This window comes from Heterodontus francisci, chromosome 27 (genome assembly GCF_036365525.1).
Source record: "Heterodontus francisci isolate sHetFra1 chromosome 27, sHetFra1.hap1, whole genome shotgun sequence".
NCBI lineage: Eukaryota > Metazoa > Chordata > Chondrichthyes > Heterodontiformes > Heterodontidae > Heterodontus > Heterodontus francisci.
Genome location: NC_090397.1, coordinates 57,944,562 through 57,960,469, shown reverse-complemented (window position 1 = coordinate 57,960,469; position 15,908 = coordinate 57,944,562). Strand labels below are relative to the sequence as shown.

At 44.1% G+C, this 15,908-nt stretch overlaps 1 protein-coding gene across 1 annotated transcript in view; it reads left to right on the top strand.

Annotated features, from left to right (window-relative positions):
- Window positions 1-15,908, top strand: part of col7a1l (collagen type VII alpha 1-like) — a 353,167-nt gene that overhangs the window by 259,792 nt on the left and 77,467 nt on the right. Inside the window, exon 90 of the mRNA XM_068059665.1 lies at window positions 1,175-1,252. Within this exon, the coding sequence (XP_067915766.1) occupies window positions 1,175-1,252 (78 nt within the window). The remainder of the gene's footprint in view (window positions 1-1,174; window positions 1,253-15,908) is intronic.

Sequence of the window (15,908 nt, the reverse complement as noted above, 5' to 3'; positions counted from 1 at the left end):
ATTTCTACCCTATTGAGTTCACTATGGGACGACTGGAAATTGGACATGGGTGTTATTTAAAAACCTATTCCTAGCTTCAGCATACTTAATTTTAATGATAGTAACCTTTAGAAAATCAAATTATCCAGTGTTGCCTGATATTCCTTAATTTAGAAACCCAAGTTAATGCAAAGCTGGCCCAAATTGGAAAATGTAGCTTGAATGCTGGAAGCCAGGATTAACAAGGCTAAAGTAAGGAAGCCTGGTCAGCAGTCTTTCCAATATAGAATCATCCTAGATTTTGAAAACCTAGAACTTCCTTAATAAATAAAACTTTTGTAAAGTAAAACATGTACAAAAGTACAGAAAGGTTTGGAGGTATGTGATGGACCCCTCCCCAATGGGGTTTTGTGAATGATGATTACTACCTAATAGTCCCACTTATTTAAATAGATGAAAGGTCTTCCCACGCCTCCCATTGATCTTCACATACTTCACAAGGAATGGAAAATGGAGTGTTAGGCTGCTGCTATCGAAATACAGAAAGTTGTGTGGGAGGATGGTAAGGAATGATTGATGTATAAGAAGGTTCCCATAGCTTAATCACTTACAGTTTCTACAATTCAAATAGATTTCATTTTTAAATACAAATACACCAATTGAAACAACTGTGTGTTTGTAATTTGAGTTGAGATGTGGAAGGGCACTGAGACGATGTATGGCTCTGAATGTTTAATATTTTTAAACATGCTGAGCAAGATTTACCAATTCAGTTAACCATTATTTTGCTAGTTTCCTGTGGAGCTGTGATATTTCCTATGTATATTATATGGAAGATATCTGATATCAGCTGAACAATAAAATGGGGCAATAGAATTGGCCAATGTGCCTAAGGAAGAAAGAATGACGTCTGGTATGTTCTCCTGATTGCTACCAACTGAAAAATGCGTATGTGTGGATGTTAGGTGAGATCAGGATCAATTACAGCTTTAGTGATTTCCATAATTGAATAGCTTGCTGATAACCACTATTCATGGCTACATCTGAAGAATATCCACTATAGTGAAGAACCAGAGGACTGATGACATTCATTCATACTCTCAAAAATATCAGCTTCTTTAGGAGAAGACTGGAAAATAGACATTTTACTAAAATATCTAATTGTGAATGATTGAAGTCTTCCCTTTCTTTATAGGGTGAAGCAGGGAAGAGGGGAAGAACACGCCACGGTCAGAGAGGCTCTTCAGGGATTTCAGGAGCAAAGGGAGATCAGGTTCGTAAACATCTTAAGATGAGTCACCAACTACAGTGGCTGTCACAGGATGCAAAGTGCCAGTTATAGACAAGCAAAAAAGAATATATCTCCTGTTCACCGGTTATTTATCATTGGTGGCAACTCCAGTCATTTCAAGAATGAACGATAGACATCAACCCAAACATGCCTTGTTCCACCAACCCGAGATCTTGGTAGACTAAGGATACCAGATGGAAAATAATTCTGAATGATATAAATAATCATAATCTCGATGAAAATGAAATGCCAGTAAGATCTCAGGATAGAAATGGATTTTGTCGCTTCTGTAGTGCCCGATGGGAGTCTGGAGAATATTCACCAGTTGTCTGGATGAGTGCAGCTACAGCAACATTAAAGAAACTCAACAAAGTCCAGGACAGAGCAGTTAATATCATTGGTGCCCCTGCCATTACTGCGATAGCACTTTCTTCCTTTGCAGCTTCCAGACCAAGAGGACAGGAGCAGCAAAGTTGTGGGGACATCATCACTTATAAATTCTCCTCCAAGATACACAAAATTCTGACTTGGACATATATCACCATTCTTTTATCACCACTGATCAGCCATGATCTAGTTGAATGGTGGAATGGCCTGTTCCAAGTTCCTATGTTCCTATCATTGGATCAGAATCCTGGTTTTCCCAACCTAATTCCATTGTTAGAGCACCATCGTCGCAAAGGCTATAACAGTTAAAGGCAAAGGCCAGTTACCACCTTCTCAGGACTACTAGGCATGTGGAGTAAATGCACTCTTTCCCATGTTGCCCATCCTGAAAAAAGATTAAAAAGGCTAAAGTCTGAAAATCATCATGTTTACATCATAGTTGTAACCAGGTCCATCTCAAGTGTGGTACAAAAACATCAAGACATTATTTTTGCTCAGTGAGGGTCAAAACTATACACAGTACAGCTTTAGTTATTCTCTTTGCCCTGCTCCACTTTTCTCTCCTCTTCTGCTATGGGTTTCTTTTCAATTCCTGATTCAGTGGCTGTTCTTTGTGTGATCCTAGACAGTGAGTTTTCAACCTTTTCATCCTGGATGTCATCACAGCTAAGCTCAATCCTATACTCATGTAAGATGCCCGTACAGCAACTTACACTTTATGGTGCTCAATTCATAGTAAAAAAGACACATCTCAATGTGGTAGATAGAGTGGCCAACAATCAGGAGGGGGTGGAAATGGAAGAGGGTCAGAAGGAGGCAAAAGCATATTCAAAGAGGAGGGTGTTACGAAGATTACTGATGGTGGGAACAAAGTAGCAAGGCAGAGGTGCTGAAGGACAAAATACCAGAGGATGGAGTAATGCAGCTAAAGAAGTGTCCATCAATCACAGAGCAGATGGAGAGGGAACAAGAAGCAGTTTCAGGACTGGAGGGCGCAAGCAGGGACATAGGACTGGAGGATATCACGGAGCCAGGGAGGTCAAGGCAGCGGAAAGATGTGAGGATGCACTGGGCATAGATGCCAACTGTAACCCCTTACCATCATCCATGCCAAGATTAGATAACTCAGCACAGATTAAGAATTATACAGGTACCTTGCCCCAGTCTCTTGAGTCTGTTACACAGTGCATTTACTGCAGGAGTCATCACTGCTGCCAAATTCATTATTTTTATTAACTTGACAGACAGCTAGATGAGTTTATTGCTCTTTTTGCCAGTATAACAATTAACAGATGTAAAAGCAAATGTTATCAGCATTGCAATGAGAATTGAGCATTAAGTGATGGCAAAAGGAATAACTACTTGGTCTACTTGCTCCCAAACTGACTGCTGTAAATATATTTATATTTACAATGGCAATGAGCCATGCAGCCAAAAGTGTAGATGAGCTTTATGACAAATTATTAAAATGTACTAATTTCAGGGCTTTAGCAGTGGGTAATAAATGGCTACAAAAGCAAAATACTGCAGATGCTGGAAATCTGAAATAAAAACAAGAAATGCTGGAAATACTCAGCAGGTCTGACAGCATCTATGGAAAGAAAAGCAGAGTTAATGTTTCAGGTCAGTGGCCTTTCATCAGGTAATAAATGGAGCAGGAAATCGCTTCTATTCTCTTGGCTGCATTAGGCAAATAATCTCTTACATTGCCTACAAGTCTCCAATTTCTCATTCCATTTCCTTTTAATTAAACCCTATTTCAGGGTTGTCAAGACAACGAATACAAATTTTTGTTCACAGGAACAACATTGATGCTCCCAGATCAGGACAGTGCAGGTCTGATGCTGAGTCAACCTCCTACTATATTATCCCAATGAATAATAGCTCACATTCATATGGTGCCTTTAAAATAGTAAATACACCAAGGAGCGACACAAGAAGAGCTAGGGAAGGTAACGAGGGGCGTGGTTGTATAAATAGATTTTAGGAAGTCTTCTGAATGTGGAGACATAGTAAGTTGTGAATTAGAAGGATTTGGAAAGTGTTCCAGAGTGTAGGGTAAAGGTGGATAAAGACAATGGACACCATCTTTGGTTGTGTAGCACCTGCTTTTTTGACGCTTGTTCCAAATGGTGTCCCCGCCATGCGCACACGTCTGATGAATGCCATCTTGCATAGGATGTTACAACAGCACAGGGAATGTGCACCAGATGTATGCAGAGTAGGCAGTTGTGACATCAATCAGCATATAATGCTGATTTGATGCCTGTGGTGCCATTTTGGGGCTCAACGCTCCAGCTAATGCCTTCCATTAACCTCGCGCAGCTTATATGTTCAGCAGCAGGAAGCACTCACCATCATCGCTACTTAAAGGGATCATCAAATACTTTCAGGTTAGTGGCTGATTTCTACTAACTGTTGCTGAGTTTGTAGAAGTGTTTGAAACTTTGTTGTGTTACTTAAAGTTGCTGAAGTCTACAGAGTGGTGTGGCAGGTGCTGACTTCAAGCATTCTGAACAAAACATTTGTTCCTGAACATGAGTGCAATAGTTTGCATCCTCTTTGGTCTGCAACATGACAGGGACAATGAACAGAGGCGACACAGAGGGTCACAAACTGCTACTGGAAGAGGTGGAGAAGGCCTCTCAGCAGGGTACCATATCCACCTAGGGTGTTCAGGGGGCAATTCTCAGTGTGTGTCAGACCTCAAGAACACAAGAAATAGGAGCATAAGTAGACCATATGCCCATCAAGCCTGCTCTGCCATTCAATACTATCATGGCTGATCTTGAGCTTCAATTCCACTTTTCTGCCCACTCCTCATATTCCTTGATTCCCTGCGAGACCAAAAATCTATTTAACCCAGCCTTAAATGTATTGAACGATGGAGCATCCACAACCCTCTGCGGTAGAGAATTCCAAAGATTCACAACCCTTTGAGTATGATAATTTCTCCTCATCTCAGTCCTGAATGATCAGCCCCTTATCCTGAGACTATGTCCCCGTGTTCTAGATTTCCCAACCAACGGAAACAATCTCTCAGCTTCTACCCTGTCAAGCCATTTCAGAATCTTGTATGTCTCAATTAGATCACCCCTCATTCTTCTAAACACTAGTGAATATAGGCCCAATTTACTCAGCCTCGCATCATAGGACAGCCCCTCATCCCAGGGACCAATTTAGTAAATCTTCGCTGCACTGTCTCCAGTGCAAGTATATCCTTTCTTAAATGTGGAGACCAAAATTCTAAATGCGGTTTCACCAAAGCCCTGTACAATTTTAGTAAGACTTCTTTATTTCTGTATTCCAATTACCTTGCAATAAAGGCCAACATGCTATTTGTCTTCCTATTAGCCTGCTGCACATGCATGTTAACTTTGCGTGTTCCTTGTACGAGTACCCTCAAGTCTCTCTGACCATCAACACTTAGCAGTTTCACACTTTTTAAAAATATTCTCCTTTTCTATTTTTATGACCAAAGTGAACAACTTTACACTTCCCTACATTATACTCCATTTGCTAACTTGTTGCCCATTCTCTTAACCTGTCTATATCTCTTTGCAGCCTCTCTATTTCCTCCCCACAGCTGACCGTTCCACCGTGCCTTGTATCATCAGCAAACTTATATATATGACTCTCTGTCTCTTCATCCAAGTCATTAATATATCGTGTGAATAGCTGAGGCCCCGGCACTGATCCTTGAGGCACCCCACTAGTCACTGCCTGCCAACTTGAAAATGCCCCATTTATGCCCACTTTCTGCTTCCTTTCTGTTAACAAATCCTATCCACGCTAATATATCACCCCCAACACCATGAGCCCTGATCTTGCCTATTAATCTTTTATGTGGCACCTTATCGAATGTCTTTTGGAAATCCAGGTACACTACATCTACTGGTTCTCCTTTACCTACCCTACTAGTTACATCCTCGAAAAACTCGAATAAATTTGCCAAACAGGATCTCCCCTTAGTAAAACCATGCTGACTTGTTCTGATCATACTATGCTTTTCCAAGTGCAATGTTAAGACTTTTTAAATAGTTTCCAGCATCTTCCTAACTGGGCTGTAGTTCCCTGTTTTATCTCTACCTCCTTTCTTGAAAAGCGGTGTAATATTTGCCATCTTCCAATCTGACAGGATCATTCCTGAATCTAAGGAATCCTGGAAAGTAATAGCCAGTGCATCCACTATCTCTGCAGCTATCTCTTTTAGAACCCTAGGGTGTAGGCCATCTGGTCCTGGAGACTTGTCAGATTTTAGTCCCTCAATTTTCTCTAATACTTTTTCTTGGCTGATATCAATTTCCTTAATTTCCTCACTCTCTTTAGCCCCTGGGTTACTGCCTATTTCTGGTATTGAACTTGTGCTTTCTACTGTGAAGACAGACACAAAATCAATGCTTCTGCCATTAACTCATTCCCCATGATGATTTCTCCTGTCTCTGCCTCTAAGGGACCGACGTCTACTTTAGCTACTCTCTTCCTTTTTATATACTGATGAAAGCTCTTACAATCTGTTTTTTTATTGCTGACTAGTTTACTCTCATTCTATTTTTTGCCTTTTTGTCACCTTTTTGGTGGCCCTTTGCTGGTTTCTAAAACATTCCCAATCCTCAGACTTGCTACTATTTTTTGCAACATTGTACGCCTCTTCTTTTAGTCTAATAATCTCCTTAACTTCCTGAGTGAGCCACGGATATGTGTTTCTTGACGAGTTTTTGTTTTTGAACGGAATGTATTTTGTTGAACCCTTTGAATTGTTTCTTTAAATGTTTCCCACTGTTCATTTATCACCATACCCTCCAGTCTATTTACCAAATTAACCTTAGCCAGTTCTCCCCTCATTGCTTCATATTTGGCTTTGTTTAAGTTTAAGATTCTTGTTTTTGATTGAAATGTGCCACTTTAAAACTTAACGTGAAATTCAAAGGTATTATGATTGCTATTTCCCAGTGGATCTTTTACTATGACGTTGTTTATCAACCTTGCTTCATTACACAATGAGATCTAAGATAGCTTTATCCCTAGTCAGTTCTGCAACGTATTGCTCCAAGAAACTGTCACGAAAACATTCTACAAACTCATCTTCTAGACCACTGTTGCCAATTTGGTTGTCCCAGTCTATATGTAGAAAGTCCCCCACAATTAATACATTACCTTTTTTACATGCTCCAATAATTTCCCGTTTAATGTTCTGTCCAATAATTTAACTACTGTTAGGGATCCTGTAAACTACCTCACCAGTGTTTTCTGACTCCTGCTATTCCTAATTTTCACCCAAACTGATACCACTTCATGGTCTTCAGAGGCCAGATCCCTTCTTATTAATGTCCTTATGTCGTCCTTTGCTATCAGGTCTACGCTTCAGTAAGGACGTGCCAACTGAAATCTGCCACCTGTTACAGCCCGAACTGCAGCCTCAGAGCATTGAGAGGACTTCATTGCTAGTGGCTGTGAAGGTGATCGTGGCTATGAACATCTTTGCGTTGAACTCCTCTCAGACTGGAGCAGGCGGTAATTGCAACATCTGCCACTTTTGTATTAGGGAGGTTACTAAGGCTCTGAATGCAAAGTGGGCTAAAAGCATTTCATTCTCTCTTGCCAGAGAGAAGCAAGCGGAGAGAGCACACAGCTACGTGAGGATTGCTGGGTTTCTCACTGTGCAGGGTGCCTTTGACTGCACAAACATCTCTTTACTTGCGCCATACGTCAATTCTGAGACTTACTGCAATTGGAAGGGATTCCACTCCCTTCTTGTCCAGCTGGTGTGCGATCATACACAGCACATCATGAAAGTCAATGCTCGATATCCTGGCAGTACTCATGATTCATTCATTTTGTGGCAGTCCAATGTACCATTAGCATGTGAGACAAACTAAAGGATGGCTTCTGGTGACAAGGGCTATCTGCTGACCACCTGGTTCATGACTCCGGTGCACAACTCGCGCACTTGTGGGCAGCATCCGTATAACGAAAGCCATGCTGCCGCACAAAATTTGTCGAGCAGACCATTGGCATGCTTAGACAATGCTTCCATTGCCTGGACTGCTCTGGAGGAGCCTCACAGTACTCAATAGAGTGGGTGCCAAAATTCGTTGTGGTCTGCTACATGCTATATAACCTCGGCATCATGAAGGCACAGCCCTTGCTATCAGGTATATTATGAACAGCTGAGGAAGAGAAGGTGGAGGAACAGGAGGAGGAGAAGGAGGGAGGAAAAAAGACTTGTATTTATATAGCACCTTTCACAACCACAGGACATCCCAAAGTACTTTACAGCCAACAAAGTACTTTTGAACTGTTATAATGTAGGGAATGTAGCAGCTCATTTGCAGACAGTAAGCTCCCACAAACAGCAATGTGATAATGACCAGATAATCTGTTTTTGTGATGCTGATTGCAGGATAAATATTGACCAGGACACTGGGGATAACTCCCCTGCTCTTCAAAATAGTGCCATTGGATCTTTCTCATCCACCTGAGATGGCAGACGGGGCCTCGGTTTAACGTCTCATCTGAAAGACAGCATCTCCAACAGAACTGCCTCAGCACTGTGCTGGAGTGTCGGCCTTGTCACGTAACATTCCTTTTCTGGCTGGGCTGTCCATAATCGATTCATACAATTGCGCTTCTCGTGATTCATTCACCAACAATTCATTCATCAACAGTCCCACACCTTACCATCCCATCACGGTTGGTCACACTTGTAAAATAAAAGCCACCACAAAACAAACATCCCAAACCAAATTTATAAATCAAGCCATACAATATTCCAGACAACGGTCAGCTGATCACCCTTATGCATTCCCAAAATCCCTGTCTTCCATGTGCCTTTGCCTTTCCTAGTGCTCCTACCCAGTGCTATGCCAACAGCTGCAGCATGGCTGGTGGCAGCCTGCTAACTTTCAGTGGGGGATACTGCAGATGGCCTTACAAGACAACTTTGACCAGCTTTGGCCCTAGAAGGCTTGGCTTCAGACTGCACCACCTTGTCATGGGCAGCAGCAATTTGGGCTGACTGGCTGACGGGCAACAGCAAGAGCACTGGCAATGGTGGGAGGATGAATGCTATCATCGTGAGAGAGGACAGAAGGTTCATGCTCCAAGGTGCCACTGCTACACTCCTGGGGTGACACCTCAGCAATCCTAGCAATGTGTTGGAGGACAGATTACTGAACTGCTGTGACATCCTGCAAGCCACTTTGAATGCTGGTATATGCAGCTATGATGGTAGCAGTCTGAGCCTTCCTGGCAGAAAGCTAAGCTTGCATTAGAGCAGTTGCAGCTTGCATGGAAAGAAGCTGATGACATCAGTCTGAGCTTCTGTCTGAGTACTCAGATGTAAGGTGGCTTCTGCTAGTGCTGCAATGGAAGCTGTCATCGGCCATCAGACACTGCATCAGGGATACGTCCACAAGTGTTCTCATGGAGTTTTTTTTATTCTTTCATGGGATGTGAGAGTCGCTGGCAAGGCCAGCATTTGTTACCCATTCTTAATTGCCCTTGAGGTGATGAGCCACCTTCTTGAACCGTTTCAGTCCATCTGGTATAGGTACGCCCATACTGCTGTTAGGGAGGGAGTTCCAGGTTCTTGACCCAGCAACAGTGAAGGAAATATAGGTCCAAGTCAGGATGATGTGTGACTTGGAGGAGAACTTGCAGATGGTGGTGGTCCCATACGTCTGCTGCCCTTGTTCTAGGCGATGGAGGTTGCGGGTTTGGAAGGTGCTGTCGAAGGAAGCTTGTATTTGATACGCACAGATGCCACTGTGCGCCGGTGGTGGGTGCAGTGCCATTCAAGCGGGCTGCTTTGTCCTGGATCATGACAAGCTTCTTGAGTGTTGTTGGAGCTGCACTCATCCAGGCAAATGGAGAGTATTCCATCACTCTCTTAATTTGTGCCTTGTAAATGGTGGACAAGCTCTGGGGAGTTAGGTGAGTTACTCGCCTCAGAATTCCCAGCCTCTGGCCTGCTCTTGTAACCACAGTATTTATATGGTGATTCCAGTTAAGTTCCTAGTCAATGGTGACCCCCAGGATGTTGACGGTGGGGGATTCAGCAATGGCAATACCATTGAATGTCGAGGGGAAATGGTTGGATTCTCTCTTGTTGGCAATGGTCATTGCGTGGCACTTGTGTGGCACAAATGATATTTGCCACTTATCAGCCCAAGCCTGAATGTTATCCAGGTCTTGCTGCATGTGGACGCAGACTGCTTCAATATCTGAGGAATTGCGAATGGTATTCTGTGCAATCATCAGCGAACATCCCCACTTCTGACCTTATGATGGAGGGAAGGTCATTAATGAAGCAGCTGAAGGTGGTTGGGCCAAGGACACTACCCCAAGGAACACTTGCAAAGATGTCCTGGCCTCCAACAACCACAACCATCTTCCTTTGTACTAAATATGACTCCAACCAGTGCAGAGTTTTCCCCCTGATTCCCATTGACTTCAATTTTGCTAGGGCTCCTTAATGCCACTCTCGATCAAATGCTGCCGTGGTATTCACTCTCACTTCACCTCTTGAATTCAGCTGTTTAGTCCATGTTTGGTCCAAGGCTGTAATGAGGTCTGGAGCTGTGTGGCCCTGGCAGAACCCATACTGAGCATTGGTGAGCAGGTTCTTGCTGTGTAAGTGTCGCATGATAGTACTGTCAATGACCCCTTCCATCACTTCACCGATGATCAAGAGTAGACTGATGGGGCGGTAATTGGCTGGATTGGATTGTCCTGTGTTTTTGGACAGGGCATACCTGGGCAATTTTCCACATTGTTGGGTAGGTGCCAGTGTTGTAGCTGTACTGGAACATCTTGGCTAGGCGTGCGGCTAGTTCTGGAGAACAAGTCTTCACCACTTCTATGCTGGAGAGGATGAACTCCAAGCTCTGTGACAAGTTGGTGTCGGATTACTCCATGCCCCTTGATATTAACCACATGCTTCTAAGCAGGCCTGCCAATGCACCAAGCATTTCAGTGTACATACCCATCAGACTTCTTCTACACTGCCCCTTAGATGTCCTTTGCATCAGAACTCTTGTGCGACCTTGCCCTTTGGCGAGCTGGCACATGTGCTGCCCTTGTCTCCTACCCTAGCTGCAGGCACCTTATGCTTGGCATCTCACCACGTGCAGATCCCACCTCTAAGCTACTACCTAAAGTACTCGCAGTGTCAGTATCTGAGTTGGTGGCTGTGAATGTGGCAGCAAATGGCGTTGTTTCTTTATCACTGACTTTCTGCTCGTTCATTTCTTGCTCTTCCACTGCTGCTTGACCAGGTGGAATATATTAGATATTTGAAAGGAGAAATGCACAACCCCAAGAATGTGGTGACGGGAGGGGGGAAAACAAGAGGTGCATGGTTACACCATGTGCAGCTTTTAAATCCGAGATTGTTGGATGTGGGAAGTGGGATGTGAGAAGGAGGATTAGGTATGAGCATACCATCATCTTTGCTGGTTTCAGCCCTACCACTGTCCACAGCCTCAGTCATGACCGCTCCAGTGATGGTAAGTACTGTCCCCTCCAGGGGGTAAGAACATGCAGCTGTGCCTGTCCTCCTCCAGTTAGATGCTGCTTCCTCCAGTTATGTGCCACCTGTCCTGAAAGAGTGTCAGTGAGTGTGATGCAATCTGTTTGGGTGAAATGCCTGTCAATAGTTGAATATCTGGCAGTGTGCGCAAGCTGTGAGATGAGGGTGTGAAGCGTGCAACAGTACTTTGAATGTGATGTATGAGTTGTGATTGATAGAGATTGTTGGGAGGTGAGTGAAGGGAAGTAGTGAATTCTGCAGTGCCTGATGCTAGCGGATCAGTTTTAAGGAAATGGCATTTGACGAAGAATTCATTGACATTGACCATTCATTTGAGGTCATTAAACTTCATGCAGTACTGCATCCTGGTCCTCGGGGCTACACTGCTTTCATTGACCGTGATGGTTATCTGCTCCCATTGACTTTTCAGAGTTTTCTGGAGGGCCTCTGGCCCCCTGTGGGTGGAGGACATCTCTCCTCCTGCACACCTCCTGCACCAAGGCCTCCAGCACTGTATCTAAGAAGCTTGGAACACCATTAGTCAGTCTTGCAGGTTAAACTCTCTTCCCCAGCCACTTTCAGAACCTGCTGCAGCAAAAACGTTCTTCCCTTTTAAGAGATGCAGGCTGACTTTAAGTAGAGCAGGCTAGCTTCATGTGGTGTCAGCCTTGCATGAACTTGGGCACCCTGCTGGGACGTCCAGCCACTCAACAGCAGGTTTAGTGCTGGGCTGCATGCTACTATCATTTAAATTAGCAGGCAGCAAGAAGTTCATGTGTTGCCTGCATCAGAAGGTTAATTGCACATAACGATCCCCATGCCCGTTTTCAGGAGCAAATAAATTTTGGTCCCCGATGTCTCCTAAGATGCAGAAGGAGGGGGGAGAGGTTACAAAGGTAGTCAGATTTAGAAGAGGGCACATGCTGCACATAGGGTTGGAGGAGGTTTCAGAGGTTGAAAGGGGTGAGCCCATGGAGTGGTTTATAAACAAATATGAGGATTTTAAATTCAACGCTTTGAAGAATGGGGACCGATGGAGGTTAAATAGGACATGGGTGATAGGACAGTGGGACTTAGTGTGGGAAGGGTGTGAGCAACAGACATTTGGATAACTCAGAGTTTATCTGGATACAACCAGTGAAGGGAGCATTGGAGAAGTCACGTAGTGCTGATGAAGCAGATGAGAGTTTCAGCAGCATTGGGGTGAGCTTCGGACGATATTACAGTTGGAAATAGGTGATTATGTCAATGGAAAGGATGTGAAAACTCATTCCAGAATCAAACAGGATACCAAGGTTTTTCTTTTCTCAACAGATACGGTAAATGGTATTCCTCATTGGTATTTATCTTGTATGCTAAATACCACATGAAATATTAAATTGCTTTGTTGTCCCACAAGAATTCTGACAGGTAATGGAGAAGGTGGATATTTGAATTGTAGATAATTGAGGTTCTCCATTGGTTCTGTATTTTACTTTAACTTTAATTTTGTCCGAACTCTATTCTATCCATACTAGCCTTTTCATCCTATTATAAAAATCTTTCACTTTCTTTAGTCCTGCTGCCTCCCACCCTCCGTTTAGCAGGTTGAAGATAGTGTTTTAAAATGTAATTGCATTAAACTAATTCAAAAACAGCAGATGGCAGATACATCAGAGCTGATTCCATTGCTCATCCTTGCAATGGACATGATCACACAAGTTGATGAAGTGGACTCAAAGATTATTACTCATCCAGTTACTCAGTTCCCCTGCTCCCCCATTCCCTAGTGAGTGCTTGTTATTTTATTTCCAAGTGAACAAGCCACACGGACTGGCAGTCTCAGTATTTTACAGTAAAGAATGAATCATTGCACAAAGCAGCAGAACGCAACCAATTAGTGTCACATTCAACTTCCATGGTACTTGATTGTGAAGCTCAAATGTTTAATTGAAGTTCAATAATGACCCCCCACTACCCTCCCTCCTCAAGTTTCACAAAAGGAGAGAATATTTGTTGGTTTTGTTATTCCTGTACATTCTAATTCTGCTCCATGACCAATTAAGTATATACCTTCTGCCACCCACTCACCCTCATCACGTGCAGCGTGCTTTATTTTTGAATGTTTTACACTTTCTAAAAATAGGAAACATAACATTGTGTTCCCATACATCCAGGTGTTGATGATGCCAGTGCACTATACTAAGGTAACAAATTACAATGTGGCCCTTTTTAGTCATGACCCATTCAAATTGTGGCCCTTTTAAGCAAGAACTCTGAAGTGATTTCATTTTCACGAGTAAAACCTATGTGACGAGAGTAAAAGAATAGGAGAGACAACACTGCAATTCAAGAAGCAGTGACTTGACTGCTGTGAAACTTGAGTTTTAAAACCCTGTAAAACTGAGTAGGATTGGAACTACATATTCTACTGGGGTTTGTAGGCATCAACTGTCAGTATTTGATATTAATATCAATGTTTTGGGGGCCTGGTCAGTTTCTCAATGATTTCTAATAAAGAAATCAGTGTAGGCGAGGTCCCTGTATCCCCATAGTTCCACTCCTACTTGAGTCTGACTGTTACTGCACTGGACTATATCCCTCACTCCTCTCAGCACTGTTTCCAGCATTATAGGCAGGGATTTGGCCTCTGTATATTGTAGGAAGTAACTCTTGAGAGGTCAAGGTTCCATCTACAGCCATAATCCCTACTACTGGTGCTGGAGCCTGGCTGAGAAGGAAGAGAGAGTCCTGGGCCGACATTTTCAATTGCCTGTAAGGGCTGGAACAGGATTTGGGTGTGTTTTGAAAATAGTGCTCCCGGATGGCGTGCCACTGCCCCGATGCCTCCAGGACATGCTCAAATTTTCAAAGTTGGGTGGGGGTGGTTAGTCAGGAACCTGCTTGTTTCCAATTAATGGCCTGTTAAGCTACTTGAGGATCTTGTTAATGGGCTGGGAAAGACAAGGAGGCGATTTTCAATTTGTAAATCGCCGAACCCGACCAGCCTGATGCACACAAGTGCACAGCTGTTGGGTTCAGTTCAGGCAGAAATGTCGAATTTTTTTATGCTGCAAACTTTTGGGACTGATGGGATCCTGCTCCGGATCAGGTGCAGTACCTTTCAGTTGGCAATTTGCCCACTTTTGTACATGGTGAGGCTGCCGGCCCTCTACTGGACAGCCTCCTCTCTTCCACAAGCCAGCGGCAGGCTCTGTCATGGCTGCTGTCTGCCTTTGCCACTTGTGCTCTGCAGGCAGCTCCCGCCTCCTGGTAACACTCGGAACCACTAACTGATTTGCTATCATCTGTTTTACATAATATCACAAAGTCAAAATCTACCCTTCCATGCTTTATTAACCAGGGGAACCTGCCTTTGGGAATCCACACAGGCACGTTCCAATATAGGTCACTAATCGGGAAACAGAAGTGACTGCAATCACGGTGCATGATCCTCCTCATCCTATTCATTCCTGATATTGTCATGGTCAACCATCTCATCCTCCACCGCTGGCGCCTCCACCTTCGTTCACCTCCATGGCATAGCCGCCACGTGGCTCCATTCGCATCTGTTCCAACTTTGCTAGCAGATCTATCATAATAGTTACTCCTTAACACGGTCACCTCTTGTGTGCCCCTAGATTCTTCATCTGTAGCTGACTCTTTGGTGACATTACTTATACAGAGTCAATGGGCTGGATTTTACCAACCCCCCGACGTTGGGCTTCATGGCAGGGGGCCGGAAAATGCCTCCTGGAGAGGGCCACCATGCACCCTGACGCTGGGAGGGCCCAGCCTGATACCAGTGGTGGCAAGGCCTCATGGCGGCCCCCACCCCCACCCCCTCGTTGCTGGGAAACAGGATCCCAATTTGAATATTTAAATAAATTAAAATGATTGATTTAATTAAGCTCACATCGCCTCCTGAGGACCCACTGCAATCTTCGGCCTAGTGGCTGGCACTCCTGCACCTTCGGATCCCCATCTGGGGAAATGAGGTGCAAGTCTGGTGGGGAGGGGTTGGGGAGGGGGGGGGAAGGTAGGTTTACCAGTGCAGGAGTGGGGGGGAATGGGGTCAAAATAATGTCATGGGTGTAGGGAATTGTGGGAAAGGTTGTAGTTGAAAGTTTGGGGGTGGGGGGGGGGAAGGTCAAGTGGTAATGATAAGTGTTTTGGGGAGAAAGGACAAATAATTAATTTGTTATGGGGGGGTGGGAGAGAGGCAAAAGAGATGTATTCATTTTAATTCAATTTACCTTTAAATATTTAAATTAGCGGGAAGGGCTGACAGCACTTTAAAAATGGCCTCAGCACCTGTGCACAGGCAGCTGACGCCATTGCCGGAAATGGACAGCCCAACCCCTCCACGTGATTGCGGTGGCGGTGGTAAGGGGGGTGCGGCCCGTCCCAGGGATGCAAATGGGCCGCTGCACGGAAGTTTGTGACGGCTCTATGGCATGCGGCCTGTACAGGTGGGCTGCCGTTTTATCATCTTAGTCGCGAGATTATAAAATCCAGCCCCAATGTTCTTGTGCATGTCAGCAATATCCAGCTTTATCTCTTAACCACCACCCTTGATTTCATGACTGTTGCCATGTTAGAAGACTCGATATGCAACATCAAGTTGTGGACAAGACAGAATTTTGTGCACCTCAAGGCCGGAACCTCCTTATTCATCCCTGCTAGAAGCTCTGCACTATAGCCCCCAATCCCATTTATTTCCCAGGACATTTACTCAAA